At 35.7% G+C, this 24065-nt stretch overlaps 1 protein-coding gene and 1 pseudogene across 6 annotated transcripts in view; one reads left to right on the top strand and one right to left on the bottom strand.

Annotated features, from left to right (window-relative positions):
• The window catches only part of FREM1 (FRAS1 related extracellular matrix 1), a 138289-nt gene that overhangs the window by 55828 nt on the left and 58396 nt on the right, over positions 1 to 24065 (bottom strand). For 5 of the 6 annotated variants that reach the window (XM_039875149.1, XM_039875056.1, XM_039875193.1 and 2 more), the window contains 8 exons: positions 21084 to 21292; positions 18141 to 18234; positions 15901 to 16153; positions 11579 to 11773; positions 10322 to 10507; positions 9009 to 9205; positions 4948 to 5170; positions 2364 to 2508 (listed from right to left, as the gene is read on the bottom strand). In XM_039875149.1, the coding sequence (XP_039731083.1) occupies positions 2364 to 2508; positions 4948 to 5170; positions 9009 to 9205; positions 10322 to 10507; positions 11579 to 11773; positions 15901 to 16153; positions 18141 to 18234; positions 21084 to 21292 (1502 nt within the window). Of the gene's footprint in view, positions 1 to 2363; positions 2509 to 4947; positions 5171 to 9008; positions 9206 to 10321; positions 10508 to 11578; positions 11787 to 15900; positions 16154 to 18140; positions 18235 to 21083; positions 21293 to 24065 lie in introns of those variants that run through there. The other variant, XR_005655539.1, reaches the window with a different exon arrangement.
• LOC120593889 (uncharacterized) lies at positions 7829 to 7947 on the top strand (annotated as a pseudogene).

Raw genomic sequence — 24065 nt, 5'->3', positions numbered from 1 at the left:
TTATCTCATCCACTAGTTCCCACAGGTCGAAGGCTGCCCTCACAGAGTTTTCTGCTGTGCCTGGACATGGGCTGAATAAGCCACTGCTGCTTCAGAGAAAGCCCTGAGGCAGAAAAGTAGAACTACACACTTGGACATTGGGGCCAGGCACTGAGCATGTGAACAGTATGTTCCACAACCACAACTACAGTCAGAAGTGGGCTAAGGGGGTGTGGCCCAGGGAACCAAAAGCATTGACTACAGCATCTAAGAGGAGTATAAAAGAGATAGCATCAAATGCTCTAACAGGGTCCAGTAAGATGAGAAGAGCCATTCGATTTGGTGGGAAAGCAAGGATAACTTTTAAGAGAGCGGCTTTAATAAAGTGGTTGAAGTTGGAGACAATGGGCAGAAGTAGAAGAAGTGAGCACAAGTTATTCTTCCAAACAGTTTGGCACTGAAAGAAATGAGGGACTAGATCACCTTTCCGGTTCTAGAATGAAGATCCCTGCTTGCAATAATAATAACTAGCACTATGTACTAGCCAGTCTTTCAAATGCTTTTACGTATTTTAATTAATTTAAACCTTGCAACACCCCTGTAAGTAACATACTATTTTCCTCATTTACAAAGAAGTTGACAAAGAAGTAGACAGAGGTTAAGTAACATGTTCAAGGTCACACCACTGGTAAGTGGCTGAACCAAGACAGTATGCCTCTAGAATTAGGTCTCTCCACCACTATCTCCCTATGTCTTATTAGCAGAAGGAATGAAAAAGGAGAAAGTATAGACGCAGGAGAGAAAAACAAAATAGAGCACATTCAGAAGGGAGGCAAGAGGTGATAGACCCAATGACACATATGAAAGGGAAAGAAGAGAGAATATTTCTTCTCTACTGGAGAGAAGAAAAGAAGGGAGGGATTTTGAAGCAGGGTTGAGGAAGATTTGGTAATTCTGTACATGTAGCTATCCTAGGCAGTTTAATAGCAAGAACACAGCAAGAAATAGTAAGTCAGATAGAACTGAGTGAGTTGCCTTTTGTAAGTTATTTTACCTTTCTGGTCTCAGTTTTTTCAGTAAGGTTAATAATACCTACTTCACACAATTTTGGTGTAGATTTAAGGAAATAATATATGTGAAAGAGTTCAATATAGTGTCTGTCACATAGCAAGCAATTAATTAACACCAGTCTTCACCTCTCTCTTTCCCTCTTGGATAAAGTGAAGTTATCAGAAAAGGAGGTTTCATAATACTGCGATATTCTTTAAACTTTCGTTTTTAAAAATTAAATCAAGTCATGCCAATCCAACATTCCAGCCAGAGAATTAAAGTCGAAATTTCTGTTAAATACTTTGTCAAACTAATGTCTGAGATGCAACCCTCCAAAAAGCTGTTGTTAGTATTTCCCGCAATGCTTCTCAAGGGCATTGCTGCTGGTGGCCTATAAGGGAGCAGCAGGAGAGTCAGCAGGATAAGGAAGGGACTTGTTTGAGGTCTCTTTTCAGCAAAGTGGAAGAGACTCAGAGTTTACATATTTTGGGAAAGTTGTTCACTTCCTGATAAAAGCTCGGACTGACTACTCAGTGTCTCTCACTGCAGCATATATTTAATGTGGTGAAGTGGTCAAAGAGGAGATATTTCTCTGTGCCCAGCGCTGGAGAAGAATTTGGGCTTCAAGTTCTAATCTTCCATGCTTCTGTGAAGTTACCAATAATAAGAGAAATGGCTGGAGCAATAGAAATATAATAGATGAAGACCCTGTACCCTAGAATCCAACTCTGATCAACTACAGAAGGAGGCATTGAGAAAGTCCATAATTAATATCAGCTCAGAATTTTTAAAAAGTGATCATTTTGATATCAGGTGGCAAGGGGGTGTTGATTCATATGGAACATAGTCGAGGACTGGTGGACAATGAAATATCAAGATGATAAAAGAAGTGGCATGAATATTTTCCCTCAGCCACTCTTAGTTAGAAGTTTGACCAAACTCACAGTGAAGGCTGTCTGCAGGTATAATTATCACATTTTTAGTTGAATCTATATATTAATTGCACTTTGGTACGTGTGTACGTGCATTTAAATATTTAGTATACTGTTCACTTCATACTATATGTTCAGTCATTCTTAATTATTTACAATTAAATAGAACTTTTAAAGAAAAATCAAATAATTAAAGGGCTCATTTGAAAACTGTTAAGGAGCAGTTACATTAATATTTGCACCAAAGGTTCCAGGTGCCTGAGTAAGTGGGACCAAACTGTGACAGACAAGAGTAGTCAAATACTTGTTTCTTTCTGAAGACATACACTATATTTACATCTAGTGTTCCAGACCTCAGATTTTCATAGAGAAGCTGAAAGGGACTCTTTTCAGGTAGCTTACTTGGTCAGCATTGGTTTCTCATCATTGACTGGGATGACCTCTACTGAAATGGTTTTAAGTATCTTATGTTTCCCATCCGACAACTGGATTGTAAAGTCATCAGCAAGGCTCTCTGAGTCATCATGCACATACATCAACCTCATTCCTAGAAGAAACAAAAAGAGAGAAAGTAGAGAAAGTAAATCTTTCTGATGATTGAACAATTTTAAAACATGTCACAGATAACCTGTTTTAATTTTCAAGCCATTGGTATTAGCAAGAGATCATTAGTCAGTGCAATAGTGTGAAATTAAACTGTTTTACATAGTAAGAGTACCCACTGAGTTTATTAAAATTTACTGTTTAAATACTTTAGTATTTTATAAGGTCTTATTTAAATTCACTGAGAAAAGAATATATTATTTAATAAACTGTATCAGAACAATGGTGTCGAGGTGTTTATATGCATGAGAAAATTAGTTCATTATTTGGGGAAAATTATAGTTAGATCTGTACCTCAAGCTTCTCAAGCAAATAACCAAAATAAATTCTAGATGAACTAAAATTAAATATAAAACTATTTTTTTAAAACCTACATAACATTCGTATGGAAATGCAAGAGACCCAGAAAGCCAAAACAGTCTTGAGAAAAAAGAACAAATTTGAGGACTCATAACTTTTGATTTCTGTACTTAAAAATATGACTTAAAAGGCAAATAAAATATGGAAAAACTTATTTGTAACATTAGGGACAAAAATATTAAATATTACTATTTAATGATAGTAATCATTAACGAATCAATGGAAAAACGGGCAAAGGACACTATCAGGCAATGCACAAAAGGCGAAACATATATGGTCAATAAACATAAAAATATGTTCAATTTCATTCATAATCTAAGAATTTCAAAGAAATATAACAATGAGACTATTATTGACTACCAAATTTGCAAATATTTTTTAAAATAATATCTATCATTGATAAGGAAAATAGGCATGTTTATGTCTTTGTGGCAATGGCAATTTTTTCTCTAAAAGTATTATAAATGCTCACCTTTTTTTACAAAGTTATCTCATTATAAAAATTTATGCAAAATAAATACTGAGATGTGCACGAATATTTGTTACATAAATTTATAAAAAATATTTATTAATATGTAACTCTTAATATCCAGAAATGAAAAATTATCTGCTTATTTAAAAGAGGAGACAGTTATATAAGATTACAATGTACTACATCCATACAATGAAACACTATAGCTATCACAAACCATGTTTTCAATTAATATTTAAATAGTAAAAAGATGCTTATAATAATTGATAATAATAAAACAGGTTACATAACACGATAGCAGTTTTACAAGTTCTATATGTTTGCGAGGTACTGGGATGTGTGTGAGAATATACTAAAGTTAAAAAAAAGTAGTCATAAATGAACCAAAAATAAAATAGAGGTGAACAGCTAATCTCTAAGAATATCACCAAAATATTAATTTATATGAACATTTTTTAAATTTTTTAAATGTACTTAACCTAACAATAACAAATGAATGTTATTTTTAAAACACCAGTTTTCTCGAGGGTAAAATTTGATTTATTATTCCTTTTTCTTATGTTGTAAATTTGAACAAATATTGTAAATATACCTTGTATTATTTGCTAACATGGTTATTGATTTGGTAATATCATCTTTTAAGCTCCAGAACTTATTTCTTTGCAACTGATAAAAATTGTGAAATATATGAATTAGCATTTCACATTCAAACATGAGATGACATTGTACAACTCTTACAAAATTAAGTTTAGGGTAGAGGACTTACAACGCTAGCTGGGGAAAGGAAAAATTAAAAGATGGTAGGAAAAACATTGAACAAGTGTTAAGAAGCACAGAAAAGGAATGGTTTGGAGGATCTGGGGGTGCTCACAGGAGAAGGAGGTCAACAGTACACTGATTCTGACGTCACAGTATTGGCTAGCCAAGGTGATGGAGTGGGAAGGACCCTCCAGGCTGGGAAACTAAGTACATGAAAGCAGGAAGGAGTGTGAGAGTAGGTCGTGATTCTAGAACCACAGTTTTCTCAAACATTTTAAAGTATTTTTATAAATAGAAAATAAGGTCAGATTGACTTCTTTAAAAAGAGTAATTAAAAAATAATTCAGGCTCCTATTCTAATGTGTTATTTTTTTAAAGAAGAGATTGCCTCCTCAGAAAATAATGAATTATTACATATGGTTCTATATTTGTTTTATATGTGGAAATTTTGGCAGACGAATCTCTTAAAATTTAGTTCCATGATCTGAGTAGTTTTAAAAGGAATTTTTTAGTATGACATTAAAAGTTTGAGCTAAAATACCAAAAATCACAAATATCATTTTTACTGATGTCCTAAAAGTAAAAGAAAGCCCATTATTTTCTTTCCCATTACCTACTATCGCTAGCTGGAGCTTCATGCCCTACATTAATCCCAAGCCAAGAGAAAACCCTTGAGGAATAAATAAAGTAGGTGAATGACATTTCTTCACTTCCTATTTCTGTGATTTATTATTATCTTTTCTAGGTTAAATTGTTAAATCAACAACAAATAAAAGTGGAAACATGACATACCATTCTTGAGATGTTCCATGGAAAAGTTGTGAACAAGTTCATGTTTCTGGCTATGGTTGGCTGGCTGCTCATACTGAGGAAAGTTTTTGCTAAACACCACGTTGGTGAGAAGGCCGTGACGTGGTTTATCAATGATGCTGAACAGCAAGTGGTCCTTGGGAATGTCCAGGTCAGCAGCATTGATGATGGAAGAATCCAGTTCTTTCATCTGGCCCTCATGCACCTAAACGATGAGTCAGAAAAGTCAGTTGCATGCGAAATAAAACGTCTTTCTTTTGTTCAATTGCTCAAAGAAATAATATTAAGATATTTTATTGTAATTTTTCCATGAGTTTTTGTGTAATGAGTCCTAAATATTGCTAGTTTCACATGACCTTAGAAGAAAAGAACAAAGCTATTAAGCTCTCTCTCATTTTTTCTGAGGATTTCAAAGCACTTTACTTCCATAATAGACAAAGGATATTATACGTATGTCTGTGTATATATATATAATATATATAATTTCATAATTCAAAAGGTATATATGTATATACTATACATGCAGTATATAAGTATGAAATTTTACATAATTTTATAATTTGAAAGTTGGGAAAAAAGCAACCAAAAAATGCTTGCTATCTGGAAGTCACAGACAAGTTCAGTTGTGAAACTGAGTATAGATCCTTCACCTTCAGATTCTAATCTGTTATTTTAACCTCATGGACCTTGTTCCTTTCACAATTCTTATGTTTCAGTTTTAGAAATGATACAAATATCTGCTATACATACTTGGGGTATTTGATAGTTTTAAATTTTTGCCCTTACAGTAAAAACTTCTGTATTTCAATCGCAATCACAAACGATTGAGAAGGGTGCTTCTGGATGCACAGTAGTGTATATTTTGATTCTAGGTCCCTCATCTTGCCCCAATCCTCACACCTCTAATTTTCCTGAACTACCTGACCTCTCTCCCACACTCCACTTCAGCTTTCTCACTCCTTTAAACACAAAAAAGGACTAAATGTTTTTCATTTCATGTAGGACCTAGTCATTTAGAACTTGACATAGTACTTACTGTCTTGATCTTTTGCTCATAGTAAGAATAAAGGGAAGAAATATTTGTTTTCTATTTTGAAATACAGCAAGATAAATAATGAGTGTACAAATTTAACACACACTTATTGGGAATCTGTAATGCCATTATGCTACATTCTGTGGGATATACAGTTATTCTAAAGAATAAAAGTCAGATGGAGTTGTGAAGGCCTGTTCATCCATAATTGCAATGCAAGAAAGGAAATGTATACTGCTACTAAATAGGGATAAACACGAGAAGTACAAAGGGGATGAGGAGATCAGGAATGCCGTAATGGCTGAGTGGGCATTTTAGCCTTGAAGGATACATGTGGTTTAGATTTGTGAAAATGTCCTTTTTCTTTAGGTTCTCTTGTTGACTTTAAAGGCTTCCTGCAATCACTTTTCAAATTTGCATAAAGAAGAATTATTTGCTATATCCGATACTTGAGCTAAAATGATGCTGGTTTTCTTTTATCAGGCCTTACTTATTAAGGATGAAAATGGCATCATAATTTAATACAAAATGATATAATTATGAAATCATCTTTGATGGTAACTAGTCTTTTTCTCTAAGAACTTTAGCAAAGAAACCTAAAAATTTTTGCACATGCCAATGATGTTTTTGTGTATATACAATTTTCCGAATGCTTTTTACTTACAAATCAAGGATTATATTATACCTATTATTAGTTATTTTAAAAAATAACTAATTACATAAATTAGAAATCTTTTCATATCAACATAGAATTCTTTTTAAACATATCCTTCCTTATAGAGCTTGGGACTCCCAGACTCACTATATGGCAAAAAATGGTATATTGGTTCACAAGGCAACTGGGAAATTCTATTGTAAATATGTGGGATTATTTTTCCTATTTAATTATTTATTGAGATTATAAGAAAAGGTTTAAATTAATATACATGAAATACAGATACTCATTAGTTTGAAACGCATTATAATAAACTAAAACCTCACATTATTTTGCATGTTGTGCAAAACTTGATGGAAGCCTGGCTAGCTAGAAAGTAAATATACCTTTTGACAAGAAAGCAATATAAATATGACCATTTAAAAACATCACTTGAAACTTAAAGACAGCTCTGTCAATAACACTTGGGGCTCCACGTTTGACTCCTCAACAGTTTCTCTAAGGAATCCTTAGGTAAAAAGTGTGGTTACTTTCAGAGAAGAGCAAGAATAATTTCCCAGTGGCCTAATTATTTCAGAAACCCCAACCCTAAACCCTAGATAGACACAAGACAATAGAAGTAAGTGTAGAAGAAATCACTGGTAGACTTTTTTTCTGTCTCATAATTACTTTAGTGCTCTCCAGAGAAACCCATGTTCTAACTTAAGAGGAAAGGCAGGAGCTGGCTTTTAAACCACAGCCTGAGGTGGCTCTCACATACCATCAAGATTCAATAGAAAATTAAAATCGGGTGTGGACTTACATTTAGAATTTGATGATTTTAGTGAAAAATAAGGCAAGATAATTATTTCAAAATAGATAATATTTGCTTTGGTAAATGCCTGGAAAAAGAAAACAAACGTAACAATGATAATCCAAATGGCACTTGTTTATTAAGGGTCTACTATGTGCCTAACTATCTTAACCATCATGACTACTCTGAAAGAACATCTGATATACGATTTACAGATGAGAAAACAGAAGCATACAGAAATAACTTACTCAGGATCCTACAACTAGTAAATAGCTACACCCAAATCCCTGTTGTTCCAAAGACTGGGCTCATCCATTCAATCAGGATTTGCTACACATATGTTTGGGTTAAATAATAACATGTAAAAAATAGATGTGTTTAAGTGTACGGCCATGATGCCCTGAACAAGCCCAATCCCGTCTGATCTCGGAAGCTAAGCAGGGTCGGGCCTGGTTAGTACTTGGATAGGAGACCATCTAGGAAGACCGGGTGCTGTAGGCATAAAAAATAAAAAATAAGGGATTATAAACTGATAAGGTCCTTGCAATCTGTGAGGTCAACCAAGGGTTGTCTCACCTTAAAAAAAAAAAAATAGAAGTATTTAAAAAGAATTCTATGCTGATATGAAAAGACATACATAATTAGTTACTTTTCATAAAGTAGAGAGGAGTAGGTATAATATAATCTTTGATTTATAAGTAAAAATATACAGAAAAATCACACACACACACATAAACATCACTGGCATGTGCACAAATTCTTTTTGTGGAATTAATTACTGAAAACTCATTTGATGGAGAGTGACTATGAGGAGAAGCTGCTGAAGAGGAAGAATTTCATGTTTCATTGTGTATGTTTCTCAACATTCTAACTTGCTTAATAACATGCACTTATTACTTTTTAAGGATAATAAGTGTTATCTAAGGGATGATTTTACAAGCCTTTTTAACTACATATCTGAATTTTTAAATAAAACTAATAAATGTTATATAAAAACATTTTTTAAATTGCATAGAAAGGATGATCCAAATTGTACTTATTAAATTTCATATATCTTTGTAAATAACTATATAGAAAAGATGTCTGTAATTTGTGAGTTAAGAGTCTTTGCTATTACAGCATTGGTTAAGAGGGCACCCTGTGGAATCAGACTGCCTGCGGGCAAACCTACTCTGTGCTCTGTGATCTTGGGTCACTTAGTTAATCTCTTTATGCCTCATTTTTTCAGTTACCAAATGGCAATAATAATACCATTACTTTAAAAGCCTATTGTGAGGATTAAATAAGAATATAGGCAAAGGGCTTGGAAGAATATCTACAATCTTGTGATGCTCATCCTATATGTATGCAACTATACTTCATCTTCACATTTGCTATATGTTAGTGATTATTATCATTACCATCATCATTACTAGATTAATATTTTCATGTGACTATATTATATGACATAGGTTATATGACATAAACTTAATGTGTTAAGTATTCCTGAACCAATGTAAATGGACTGAGTGAAAGTAAAAATAATGAAATGATAAGAGAGAAATTGAAAATTCTGATCTTACAGTAATATTCTGTACCACAAAGTCAGGAGCTTCATCATTTGTGGGGTTGATTATAATGTAAAATGGCATCTCCAAGGAGCGTCGCTTCCCATCTGTGACATATACCATGAACTGGTCGGCCGTTGGTTCCATCCTTAGATGCCTAGACTGCACATAATTAATGTGCAAGGCCTTCATGTCTTTCCACTGAAACAAAGCTGGAGCACACCAAGATGGAGCAGGTAAATAAGAAAGGCATTTTTTTCCAAGCTGCTACTGGTCCTTAATCCTTAACCCAATAGCCTATTTTTCAGCAAAGCAAATAAGAGATCATGGCAGTTGACCTAAGAATCAGCTATCAGGGGCTGCTACAATGACTGTCAACCATCAACATAAAAACATATCCATAAGGGAGGATTAAAACTTGCATGAAGAAAAGAAGAATGAAGGCAGGTAGCAAGGATGGTAACGGCTTCATGACCTCTCTTCATGTACTTGGAATGAATGTCAGTGAGATCTCTTGATTAAAACCACTTCTGTATGAGCAGTTCTTCCCATGCTTTATTAAGAAAGAGACATCTCTTTCACATAAAGGCAAAACAAGAATCAATCAATTATCTGTTATTTGACGTCCATATCAAGCAACTGGGTTGGACTGAGTGAAATTAGCTGACCTTCCATTTTGGTATTTTGGCACTGCCTTAAATCAAGAGAAAAATGTTCTATGTTGTGCATTAAGTTACAGGAGAAATTGCATAAACTTTAATGCAATTAATCTTTTCCCCCAGCTTTACTGAGAAATAATTGACATATAACATTGTGTAAGTTTAAGGCGATGATTTGATACATGCATATACTGCAAAATGTTTACCGCAGTAAGGTTAGAGAACACATCATTCGCCTCATATAATTATCATTTGTTGCTGCTGTTATGGTGAGAACATTAAAGCTCTACTCTCAATGAGACTTCAAATATACAATGCAATCTTATTAACTGCAGTCCCCATGCTGTACCTTCAAACTCCAGAAATTATTCATTTTCATAATTATTATTTTCATAATTATTATTTTCATAAGTGAAATTTCCTTTCATTTTGAAGTAAACTCACATGCATGGGAAATTTCATAATAATGAAATTTTAATAATAATTAAAATGAAAATAATAATTAAAATGAAAAACAGTAATATTTAAAAGTATCAGTTATTTAAGAATTCCTTAAATGTATACGGTGTTTTGAACATTTTTGCTGTTATTACCCAGTTTTAAGTATGATCTGGCCAATAGATCCATAAACACAGGCAAGTTATTGCTTGTCATGAAACCGTGACTTACCTATACTTACGCCCACGTTGCTTTTTTCAAAACCTGCAGAAGGGAGTGTGTTTTCCAGGTAGCCAAACTGAGGAGGAGAAACCAAAACAAACTCCAAGTCATCTGCTGCAGTGTCAGGGTCAGTGGCTGACAAATGGTTAATGGTAAGGGCTGCTGAGAAACCCTCATCTACCATGAACATGGTACCTGCATACAAATAATAATGCAATTATGACTTAGCGTGAAATCCTCTAATCGGAATAGTGAGGATAAAGGGAGTGATTGAAATTCCAATTCAGAGAAGCTTCCCATATGCAAATATATTTCCATGAGAGATGTTCATTTCCTCTGACATAATTCCCCTCCTTATGGTGAAAATATTCAGGGGTAATGAGTGGAATTTAATTTGACTTATGGAATTATTTTTTTCTTGTACAAGCAAGCCAGACAATAATGGAAAGACAGCAGAAATACTAAATGCTCCAGTACAGCCCTTTAGTCATTCTCAAGGAACTCTGATTTCCCTTGTGTCTCTATAGAAGTGACAAATGAAAATAAGAATTGCCAAACTGATAAACCACTAAATGTAGTTTATGTACTCTTCAAGATCAGTTGTTACCTCTGTTTGTCAGAGCGTTAATTGCCTGCAAGCTATTATGAATTGCTCATAACCAACGTTTTTTTCATGCCTTGGTGTTTAATTATTCTGCAGGGATAACGCTTCCTTTCCAGAACATTGCTTGGGAGATAGTTTGCAAATTTCAATAACATTCGTACATATGTTTATATTTTTTCTCTGAGAGACAGAACATATACATAACGCCCGTGAAGAGATGACTTTCCAAAAAGCAAATAAGGTTAAATGTATATAAATGATCTCCCTGTATACTCATTCTGTTCTAATAGAAATTATTATGAATAAAATAAATTACTTGCTCTTCAGCAGTCAAATAATATTTTCTCATGTGAAATAAAACCAGAATATTTGAGAATTCCAATGCTGTCCTTATCTTAACACACACACACACACACACACACACACTTGCATTTTCCCTCCAAACAGAATTATCTAAAATCTTAAACAAGTAAATTCTTTTGCTTGGCAATCTTTTATAGATTTGAGGTTTTCCACAAATTTGTATTAAGGCAATTACTGGAGACAGTTCCCTATGGTGTTTTCTGTTTTGACTATAAGTAAAGTGCATTATTTCACTTTGCCAAGTGTATGTCACTAGGTGAGATAATAGGATTTAGGAGGAAAAAAAAAAACATTGTCACCTATTGCAATTGAAGGTGGTTGGTTGTCCACTGGGTATACTGTGATGTTGAGATCATACATGGGAAAGGACTCATGAAGAGGAACAGATGGATGTGGTCCATTGTAGCAACAGCCATTTACAAAAGGGCCTGCTTCTCCATCCGAAACCACCAATGTAATAGTATCATAACAAGGCACCAGGCCAATCTCACCACCTGGAAGACACAACTATAGCTGAAACCTGAGTTTTTAAAAATATAAAATACCAAGATGAAATCCGCTCAAACCTCTCCTACAAGTATACAATGTCAAGAAAAAGAACGTATGTGGTAAAATATAAAACTCAATTTTATCGCTGTGAAAGTAGTCATGAAAATAATACAGAAATGCTTGCCCATCTGTTACGTTTGATGAAACTCCTGCCAGACATCTATCACCATATGGAGGGGCAAAATAGGGGCTAACAAGTGTCTGACAGTTCACAAGTGAACAAGGGAGAGACATGAAACTAGACCAGTGATGGTTTCAATCTTCCCTCATAATTGGTTTGTGTTGGGACCAACCTCAGGGAGAGCAGAAGGCACCCTTGTCCCTTTGGCAACTGTCTGCCCGTTTGCATTAACTACCTTAAATAAACAACTATCAACCACATAGCAGTTCCAAGAAACAGAAGAAGCTGGATAGGTGAAACACAAAGATAATCCACATCTTTCTTTGTTTCAGTATTTTCTTCATTATATGATACCCGAGATGTTAACAAAATAGCAACGGCACCTGGAAAAGAGGTAGCATTTATTTTCATTTTCTTTTCACTCTTTAGGGCTTACATCTATGGGTTTCAAAATGGCCCCAACTTATGCAGTGAGAGGAAGAAGGAAGACTATTGGTGAACAGAAACACACTCTTGGGTTACTAACAGCACAGAGATAGGAGTGCTCACTATCCAGGGGACAAGAAAGTTCTACAGATGTGCTTTTGGTAATTCTCAAGCATAACTTTGAAAGTGTCAAAAGGGAAGAAGTTATGTTTGAAGTTTCAATGAGACTAGGGCAGAAAAGATGAGAGACGTCATCTCTTTTTCACAAGATACATTGGTTACACCTACAGAGTACTGTGCTTGACATTATTCCCCCTGTTTAAAAAAAAAAGAGAAGAAAAATTGAGAAATGATGTTATTGAGCAACCAAATGATTAAAGGATGAGAAACCTAGGTTTTAAGGAAAAATAGAGTTGAAGTTGAGAGAATTAGAAGTAAATAATCAGTCATCAATCTTAGAAAAGTAAAAAGTAAGAGGCTTCTTGTCAATTCATAAACATAAAAAAAAATTGGCTTAAAGCATGTTTATTATTCATTCAATAATATATATTTAATATTTAATGCCTACTATGTGACAATTAGTGTTCTGGGTGCTCCAGCTGAGAAAAAGGCAGATGTTCTGAAAACATCAAGACATTTCGAAAGAACGTCAAATGTCCAAAGAGCCACTGTGTGTCAGGTGCTGACATTGTCTAATTGTAGAGAAAGAAATGCAGTTTGGTTAGAATATCACAGATGTGTGAATTTATTAAGTAAAACCATATGAAATTGCCACTATTGAATTATTATGTTTACCTATTAAATGTAAAATTCATATATCTCCGTACAGGGTGCCGAGGGCGAAAAAGATGAGAATATTGGCTGACACTACTGTGGGGGCAGGGCACGCATGCCAGAGACAGTCAGAAAAGTCTTTCCAGATGGCTTTGCTGGCTTTGTACTAAGCATTAGATAAGGCAGAGAACTGGGAAAGAGGACCTGTAAGGAGAGGGAATCAGGAAGAGAGATGAAAAAATCATTCTAGGAAGAGAAGATAGCTAAAAAAAAAAATAGTACATTCAGTGACTGTAATTACAATATAATGGAAGCGTAGAATACATTTATAGAAAAAGCTGGAAAAGAAGCCTGAGTAGGAAGCCACGAAAAAAGGCTACAACACAGGTAGAATTCTTAAAATGGAATATTGTCTAAGGACAGGATTTAAACTTAAAACTTTAACCATGGTGTTATTGAAAAGAAAAATATTGAATGACTTTATGTTTCATGAGAGAATAGCGAATTAATGGTGTGCTTTTATATCATAAAATATTATTCATTTATTGAAACTTGTGTTTATAACTTTATAACATTGAATACATATTTTAATAAACATTTGTGGGTGATAATCTAAACAAAAAAAGCTAACCCACAAAAACTGCGCATACAATATGAGTGCAAATATGTTAAAAATTATAACTAGAAAAAAGAAAATACTGTAATACTGAAATATTAACAGCGATTATCTTTGAGAGTTAAATAAAATGGTTTTTCAAAACTTTATTATACTTTTCCATATTTTCCTAGTTTTCTGCAATGAGCATATATTATTTTCATAATCATAGAAATCAAATAAAATAATGGTGACAAATCATTCTCTGGTCATCTTTCTAATCAACAAATGGAGGCAAGAGCAAGCCACTGAAACTTTAGAACTTATAATACTGTGGTTCTTTATACTCATTCTAGCACAGTGCTAAATTAACTATCAGTGGAGTAATTGAGTGAATGTTACAAGAAAACATAACATTCAAAAAAGAAAACATCTTTTGAATACAGCATTTCCCCTAACTTAGTAACAAAGCAAAAAAACAAACAAACAAAAACCTTCCATCTGTTTGAAATAATTTGTTCCAATTTCCTACTAGGTCTTATAAAAAATATTAATTAACATTCCCTTATGTGGCCATAACACTAGAAGAGATTTATAAATATGTATACCTGTTGTTAAGTACCTAGAATAAGGCATTGGAAGAGAAGGCAGATTCATCTTCCCCCCTAATCTATCTATACTGCACAAGCCTGCCAAAGATGTTAAAATTATATAACAAACAACAATCATTAGTTTTTGGATCTTTCTGCCAGTCTATTTGAAATCTATTGGGAGGAATCAAAAAAAAAGTACCTCGTTTGAACTCTTGAGAGATACTGAGGGACATCAAGTACCTGAACTATGATCCCCAAGAGAAGAAAATAACCAATGAAAGCTTTCCTAAGACTAAACACAGATAAAAAGATAGATACCATTAAAAAAAAGATGTCTGGAGAAGTGATTGGAATGTGCCAATGTGCCATACTAATTGGCATGAGACAACTGGTATCGTAATAACAAATCGTTGTTTTCCAAAGTACATATAAAAATACTATTGCAAAATGTTTTCTCCCATTTCCAAATTAATTCTTAGCTACCTCACTCTTTGAATTTTTTTCCTTCCTCACTGTTTGCATTCTCTCTATAAATCTCTTCAAATAAGAAAATAATGTGAATTCTCATACCTCATTTCCTCTACCACCCACCTGGCACACATACCCAATTACACTTCCTCCATGGAATTTACAGGTTAGAGAGGCATATGGATGAGTAAACATGAAATTATAATAGAGTGCAATAAAAGTTAGCTAGAGGAAGTACATGGTGCCACCACTAAGGAAGCGCCTCCAACCCAGAATTCAGAAGATGTGCAAGGGATGATGTATAGATGTGTCACACTGTCACCTTTGCATGTAAATGGGTTTGCCTACCCATTTAAATGAAAAATCCTTTACAGCAGGGTCTGGATTATACTCCTTTGTAGCCCATAATGCCTAGTACTGTGCCTTGTAGATATCAGATGTTGAATTAACATTTTATTTATTTGAACTTTTTTACATGGGGAACAGATGCCACTTGAGTAACAATATAATGTGATGCCAAAAATGTAAGCATGATGCTAATAAGAAAGCATTTACTGCATCTCTAATCCATGTCCACCACTGTTATGTGCTGTGGACAAGTTACACAAAGCACAAGACACTATCTTTGCTTTTCAAGAACTTAAAAGGCAGGCCAGTTACTTCTTAGGAGCTAGATGGTGATCAGTAAAATAATAAAATGATTATCTTAGGGAGCTTATTTCAGATATTCCTGTTATAATGTTATGATTTATGGATGCAGAAACTGCCAAAGTCATCATTGAATTGACCAAAATGCAGAGGAGAACAATCCCAGAGTGAATTGAAGGTCTACAGGGAAGCATCATGAACAGAGTAACAATAACACTTGCTCTTCCTCTACTCTACGAAATTCATTATATTTGAAATCAGAAATACTTCCAAGTATGGTGATCCTACTTGAAAAATGGGGTAGAGGCTACTGTGGCTGTTTCTTTTTTAATGGAAGCAAGCATTGAGACTGTTAGATTATTGGAACCCACAGCAAGGGGTGGGGTTAAGATTCTGTCATATTCCTTGCATCTCCTCACTCAAACTAGTCACAATGCCGTCACTTACCTGTGTGTTTGTATGTCACAATCCCTGAGAGGACATCTCTCTGAGAGAATTGATCCACTGTGACTCCAGCTGTCTTCACTACCCCATGCTGCGGTCCTTGGGCAATAATAAACATCAGTTTCAAGTCATCACTGTCCACGTCAGTAGCACAAATGTATTCAGAGGTGATGACCACCTCATCGCCCTCTGAGCAAGGCATCATGGGAATGAGGTCAGCCTTTATGATTGGTGGCTCATCATTCACAGGGAATACCTAAGCAGGAAAAAATTCATGTTTTCAAGAAAAAGAAAGCAATGACAAATTGCCCAACTGGTAATCCATAGCTCATAGCTGGAATGACAAGCATTTTCAATCTTCCAGACATATGAAATAATAGCCATGGAATTTGGCCAAGCAGTCTGTATCTTTTAACTTTCCCCATATGAACCGTCTTGCAAGAAATGACCCACATGAGAGACATTTTAGGTAGGAATGGGAGAGTACAGTTATGGTTTGGGACCCAAATCTCTCGTTTGTTTTTAGACAGACAAAATATAAATGTAATATAAAGCATCCTTCTCCAAAGCCCCTATCCTCCTTCATTAAATTCACACATATTCTAGAGGAAATCTGGTCCTTGTGGTCTGATGCATTTACATTTACCACATCAAAGTTATTTATATTTCAAATTACTTGGTGATTACAAAGCTTCCCTCTACCCTCAACTTCCTGCCACCCAGGAAGTTCATTTGTACTTAAAATAAGCAGCAGCTGCATTTCAAACATTTTGATTTAAATCTGAAACTTCATAACAGTTAAATCAATGCCAGATTTCAATTTGACAAAATGTTTTTCTCTCACTGTCATGAAAATAAAGCTCTAAGTATAAGGCAAAGAAAAGCAACATGGGACCACACTGAATTTGAAATGAAGGTGGAGAAATCTGAAAAATCTTGTCTTCTAAATGGGAATAAAGGACATTCTTCCTCTCAGTTCACAACCGCAACTTGGTGTGTGCTGCAAGTTTATCAAGTCTGGCCTGTGAATACTCTCAACCCTACATCTCCTTCTCCCATGCTTCAACCAATAGAATCTTTTTAAAATGTAGCTTCCATCAAGTCACTACCCTGGGGGAACCTTCAGCGGCTCCCCAGCGTGTCTCCTAGGCTGTCTTTAACCTCATCTCATGCTATGGAGTGCCTTTGCCACCTCACTTGATTTTCACCCTCAGACACTGCATTCCTCACACCTCAGGTCTTTGCATCATCTTTGCATCCTCTCTCTGCCTCTTGCCTGGTTTGCTTTGCCCCCAGCTCTTTGCTTGGCTATCTCCTCCTTCAGGTTGCGTATGAGTTGCTCAGGGAAAACTTTCTTGAAAACTCAGACTTATTTAGGGACTTCTAATGCTTACTCCCTTTTAGCACCCCGCTTATTTGTCGAACACATCCATATTTTAACTGATTAATTATTTCAGTGACAATCTGTTTAATGTCTGCCTTCATCCCTTGCCTGTAAGCTCTAAAGAACAGGAACTTTATTTGTCTTGTTCATCACGATATCCCAAGCATCTAGCATAAAACCTGGTATATAGAGGATATTTATTAAATATTTATGAAATAAATGAATAAGTGAATGTAACTATGTATGTATGCCCTTCTATTTAAATAGTTGTTAAACTCTACAACAAGTAGAGTTTATTAATTGGACTTGGGTGGTCACTCAACAGATAAACTTGAGGGTTCCCATTAGACCTTTGGGCATGTATTAAAACTTTATTGAGGATTTTTCTTCATTTGTCAAAAGGGGGAAAATAATCATCTCAAACAGACCTTAGGCCAGGGGTATATAGTATAGGAATTCACAAAGCGACATCATGCACATACAGTTATGGCTTCTTCCAAACAACAGAGAGAACTCCAATGATGCTAGCCTAACTGACCAGCTGCTAAATTAATACTTCTAAGTGTTACAGCTCAGAAACAAAAGCAGTAATTTATATATGGAACCAATTGCTTTTTAAGCTAAGTGTCTGGATTTGAGGTCAGAGAACTTCAATCTTTAAATGGATTGAAAGAGAAAAAAAACAGTAGCCCATTTCACCAATACGACTTTGTTCTCTATTGCCTGTCCTGAGACATTCAAAGACATAAGCAAGCATCCTCTTGCTTTGGAATTTATGTGTTTCTGTCTGGGACTCTAAGAGGCTTCCAAACCAGATGCTTTATTTCTATCTGAACCTGGGAGGAAACTTCCTACTCACCTCAATGTGTAGAACAAATTCTACTGAATTTGTGCCATCTGTGACCTCGTAGAGTATGTCATCCTGAAGTGTCTCAGATCCATCGTGCTGATACCTATGGGAATGACATTTGTCACTAACCTTGTCTCAAGGCCACTATGAGGGTACACTGAGATGCCTGACACAAGAGCTCTTTTATGGCTTTGGCCATATGTTCAATAAGTAAATAACAAAAAACACAGCATAATCATGAAGTTACATATTTAACTATGCAAGGATATCTAAATGTAAAATTACTCGGCCATGGAAAATGTTTTATATGCATTTATAATTTATTTCTAAATCAAAAAGCAGCCCTTTAGCTTGCCGCTATGACAATGAGAATCAGCTGATTCAGCTCTGTTTACTTACAGAAAACACTAGCTGAGGAGAGGGAGACACTGAGACTAAGCAGTCGACAGGTAAAAGTGAGACACTGTGGATTCTGATGATTCTCCCTCCTCCCCTACTTTTAAAGTTGATTTTGCTGCCTGTGCTCTGGATCTATTCGGTTCTCTAAAATTTTGATCTATGAATTATTTACTTCCTCTCTCTGACCATTTTCCCTTTTTCTATTTACTATCTCTCTTCCTCTCAACCTATAAAAATTCCAGACTTAAAAATATTTTTCCTTGGTCTAGCTTTGGCCTATTTGTTTTAATCCTGAGTTTCTTAAAAGAATTGTCTAATCCTAAATTTTTCATTTACTCTCCAGCCCACTGTAGTGACACATGGTAAGTTCTACAAAGTTGTTGAATTGAGCCTAATTTTTAGCTTATCAATGATCTGTTCAAGATACTCAGGAATGGAAATAAGTCTTAGGAAATGAAATTAGAGGTTGCTTTAGAAGCTAGTCACAAATTATTACATATTGCATAATTGCAATCATATGAAAGGCCCAGAATAGGCAAATCTACAGAGAAAGAAAATAGATTAGTAGGTGCCTAGGGTTGGAAGGGGAAGAATAATGAGGGATTGCAGTTAAAGGGTAAGGCATTTCTTTGGGGTGGGGGGGGGTAACAAAAATATTCCAAAAATTGATTATGTCGAGTTGCCCAACTCTATGATTATACTAATGCTACTAAATTATATACTTTAAATGGGTGAACTAGGTATGCATGGCATGTAAATTACATCTCACAAAGTTGCTTTTTTTTAATTGCAATAAAAATAGTGCGGTATATCGAATATTTATAACATTTACATATGAAAAAATTCTAGGGATAAAAGGTATTTTACTCAGGTCTAATCTCACCCATACTCTGGCTAGGGACTCAGGTTTGGGATTCTATTTCAACAGTGGAGAAAGTCCACCTCCTAACCCCTAGTATCCCTCCCATAAACTGCTTCCTATATTTTATTTTGTCATGCTCCCTAACATTTTCATCAAAAGTAGATTGATATGAGATAATATGACAATCCTAGCTTACCATGTTAAAACCCCTAAAGTAGGTCTAGGCGTACATTTTCAAAGGCATGACTGTAGATAGAGTCAAACAGAACTTCTTTCAAAACTAGACTCCTCCATGTACTAGCTGAGTGACCTCACTCTTTGTGCCTTAGTTCCTTCAACCGTAATATGAGAATACAACCATCCACTTTGTTTAGTTTGATTGAAGTGAAGATTAAATGGAAAAAAAAATCATTGCAAGTCTCTAGAACAGCGGTCCCCAACCTTTTTGGCAGCAGGGACTCGTGCTCCTCTGAGAATCTAATGCCTGATGATCTGAGGTGAAGCTGAGCCAGTGATGCTAGCGCTGAGGAGAGCTGAAAATACAGATGATGCTTCACTTGTTTGTCCGCTGCTCACCTCTTACTATGCAGCCTGGTTCCTAACAGGCCACAGACAGGTACTGGTTTGTGGTCCAGGGGTTGGGGACCCCTGCCCCAGAAGAACGCTTGAAATACATGTGCTGGCACTTTTATTTTTCTATCCATCATTCATCCCCTAGAAAGAATTACTTAAATGGAGCTTTCTAACATATAAGAAAAAGATCTCAGTGAAAAAAAGAGCTGAGATCTCTGGGGCAAAAAAAGGAAACTTTAATGAGGATGAGTAGGGAAAAGAGGTCAAGATATTGGAGACTATAAATAATGTAACTAAACTGTCAGATGAAATCGATCTTCCTGGCGCAAATCTCAGTTCCTAGTCAACTTCCAAGTGTGGAATTTAGCATTCAATGCCTATTATCTTTTACTGTACTTCATCAAACAGGCCAAAATTCCTATTGATAACTTGAACTTGTGAGAAAATAATCAGTAAGTCAGGCTACCTGACCATTGCTCTTGAGTATCTTGCATTGTTTTATAGATAAGGTTTTTTTACTAGATTTTGTAGACGTTTCTTACAGAACCATGAAAGACTTTGAGGGAAGGGGAACTACCATGGGGCAGAGATTGTTCTCACTCCAACTGTTACAGAGTCAGCATGCCCTACCGACCCAGCCTTCCCTGCTTGTTTTCCTCCAAAGCCTCTTCCCAGTAGAGTGGAATAAAAATTTATACAAAAGACATTGATCAATGGAATTCTATCCCAGAGTTTCCAGGGTTATGAAAATGGCTTTTCTTAAAGCCAAGTTCAATTATGTAGATTGGTCTTATAGATGATTTCAGTCCCTATTCGTCTAGTTTGACTGTTACCTCTTGTGACAGATGCAGTTTCAGCAAATTTAACATTTATGGTAATAAATTTTTGTTGTTTAAATATCCATAAAGTCATTCCCAGTAGTACAGCAAGTCAGAGAGGAAAAAATGTCTGGAAATCAAAATTTTGTCACTTCTAATATTTGGCTGACCCTTGAAAGTATTAAGTGGCAATGTTTGGTACTTCTGAATGGATTGGACAAATCTTTTTTTCTCTGCCCCACAATTGATCCAGATGAGAGCTAAAGCATGTAAACACAAAAAGCCAGGAAATGTTCTAACCTAACTTTTAAGGTGTGGAGTTCTCCCCAAGAAAATGTGCCCCCTGCGTTTAGAGGAAATCCATTCAGCTCCAGCCTTCCATGCTGAGGCAGCCTCTGCAGAGTGAGGTAGATGTTGTCCAGTTCAGTATCCACATCAGAAACCAGAACGTGCTCTGTGCTGATGATGCAGTGACCTCCCTCGGACACTCTCAGGGGGTTTGTAAAAACCTGGACAGAAGGAAGAACACATTTAAAGCCTTATTCCCGAGGTATCTCTGAAGAAAGAGCTAATTAAATCATTAGAAAAGTTCCAGCATCATCTTTACATGTCCATTAATTTTTCAAGAATATGGTAAAGAGGACAAGTTCAAAGGGGAACAATTCAGCTGAAAAGTATTTTTTCACTAAATATTGACGATTTTAAGCATTGATGTATACAAAGAAGCAAGACATCTATAAAACTGAAAGCATCTATATTTCATTTATCCCAGAACCTGTGTAGGAAAAGCAGCAATCAAATTTGTTACTATCAGTGGTACTAAATTCATCATCATGTCCATACCTCCCGTTGCTCGACACACATATACCTTAATTTACATAATGAGTAAAATCTATATCGAATTCCCCTAGAGAAAAGAATCCATCTTTTTTTACAACCTAAAAATTCTAAAAGACTTGCGAAATTGATTGAAGCTTTTCAGTGTCACTTGTATTTTAGAGATGGAAGTAAAGCAGGGAAATTGAAGATTGGAAATTGAAGAGTCTATAGGAAATAAATTTATTCAAACATTAGGCTTAAATATTAAAGCCATAAAGATATTTTTATAATAGAAACCAACTGCTCAACTGACTAATAATTCATTTGTAAGTAAAAAACAAGTTAGAAGGGTTTGGGATATTTTTACACCACATTGAAAGTTGGCAAAGAAGTGTTCCATTGTCAAATAAGTCTGGAAAACTGTGACACAGAATATCTTCACCGTAGAGATTTATAAGGCACATAAACATATTCAATGCTCTGAGATCCTGCAGTAGAAAATATGTTAACTTTGTCTAACTTAGCATTTCCTCAAATTTGTATTACTACACAGAAGCAAAGCAAGCAGATACAGTTAGGGGACAAATTTATAGGATCTGAGGGCCCCTCACCAATTACCTGGGCTGGGTGTCCTGCCAATGCGAGGACACAGCATCCTCCAAGGAAGCAGCTACTCTCTTCAGAGCAGCTGCTGCTCCCAGAAAGGAAAACGTTCCCTGAGGAAAGAGTTGATAAAGAGGATGGGACAGGAATGGGCGACAAAAGGGAAATGAGCAAGGAAAAGTTGAAGCCCCTACTCAGAGCCCTGCTCTATTCTCCTGCCCACCAGGGCACTGCTGCCAGGGCATCCATGGATGTCCCAAGGGCAGCCCTCCAGACGGTCAAAATGATGAGACTGACAACTCTAAGACAGCTGCCCTCTAATCTTTAATAAACTACGTCCACCAGCAAAAGAAAACATAAAAGCAAGAGCCTTGTCTCCCTACAACCAACCTCAGCCCCATCCTTCCGTCAGGGCCTTACTCTCATTCTGCAAAACCTATGTTTTCAGTTTGTAGGAGAAAAAAAATAAAGGGAGCTCTTATTTAGAGAGGAATATTATCGTTGAAACAAGGTGCGTGTCTGCAGCTTCGTGTTTTCCTGAGTTGCATCAATATCTCAAGATGCTAATGTTGCAAGGGATACACTTCACTATATTAGATGATTTTTAAATATAATATATTTAAATATAATACATTTAGAGCAACCTTCAAAAAAACAAAAAAATAAGGCTAATTTGGCCCCACTGACTAATCATTAACTTTTCAGTCTCTGCTCAAACCCAGTGCTTGGATTTCTGGGGCTTCAGGTTAACGTGGTGTCAAGATCCCTAGTGGTTATCACTCAGCCCAGCCATGTGGGGGTATTTGACATCAAGGAACTACTCCTGTGACTGATTTCACTGGAACTACTCATTTAATTTTATTTCCACTATCCTCAGTTCTCTAAGGTACTATTCATTTGTCCCACACAATGTAGAAAAAAGACAGAAGCTACTATGCCACTTTAGCTCCAAGTCTCCAAAACTGCTCCATCTACTGAAGGAGGTAACTGTTCACTTCATCCTTTGTAGTTTTCTCCATGGATCATCTCTCTTTAGCAAGAGACTTGGACTGCTTTGAATAAAAGACTATTTTTCCATGATTGTTTTAGAAGCTTTCGCTTCTTTAGATGCTGGGCTATTTCAGACTGCGATCTCATACATAGAAAAGGGTGGTCTGAATAAAATCTAGTCCAATTAACAAATTTTCTAAACTATGTTCTCTACAGAGAATGTGATCTGGTTTCTGATAGGAAAAAATTCAAAGAATATAGTTTAGATTATTTTATGTGAGTTCTTTGGCACATTTTCTACCAAAAATTGCAAGCTCACAGGCCTGAAGGGTCACGCCGGCGATGTAAATGACTGTGCTGGATTGGATGGGGACTTTGGTAACTGGGGAGTATGCCTTGTCCAACTATTGCCATAGGATTTGTGGGCTGAGTGTTGCCAGTTTCCAAATTTTCCATAGAAGCCAGAAATCCAGATTTGCTATGAAACTTCCTGATGTTGAAGTGTTGGCTACTCATTATTTAAAAATACTGTTTTTTATTATTGTTATTATTTTTATTTTTGTTATTGTAAGCCCCTTGGTTCCTCAGGGTGAGATCTCTGCCTACAACCTTGGTCAAGGATAGAGATGGTAAGGAGTGAGCAGGAACGGGAACATCAGTGCTTTCCTGGCTATATTCCAAGTGGCTACCTGGGAAGGGAACCTCTTTCCTTAGGGATGAAACTTATGTAGGTTGTAGTCTCCTCAGGTTCCTAATGGGTGGGTAATCCTACTCTGTCTTTCCACATTTTAGGGGAAAAATGAGCCAAAGAATAGCCACAATAATTAAGTCTAGCACTATGATAGGGAGAAAGTAGGGTATGGAACAAAC

The sequence above is a fragment of the Pteropus medius genome, unplaced genomic scaffold (assembly GCF_902729225.1).
Source record: "Pteropus medius unplaced genomic scaffold, Ma_sr-lr_union100, whole genome shotgun sequence".
NCBI classification, from domain to species: Eukaryota; Metazoa; Chordata; class Mammalia; order Chiroptera; family Pteropodidae; genus Pteropus; species Pteropus medius.
Note: the sequence above shows the minus strand (reverse complement) of the source record. Positions and strands in the feature narration are given on the sequence as shown.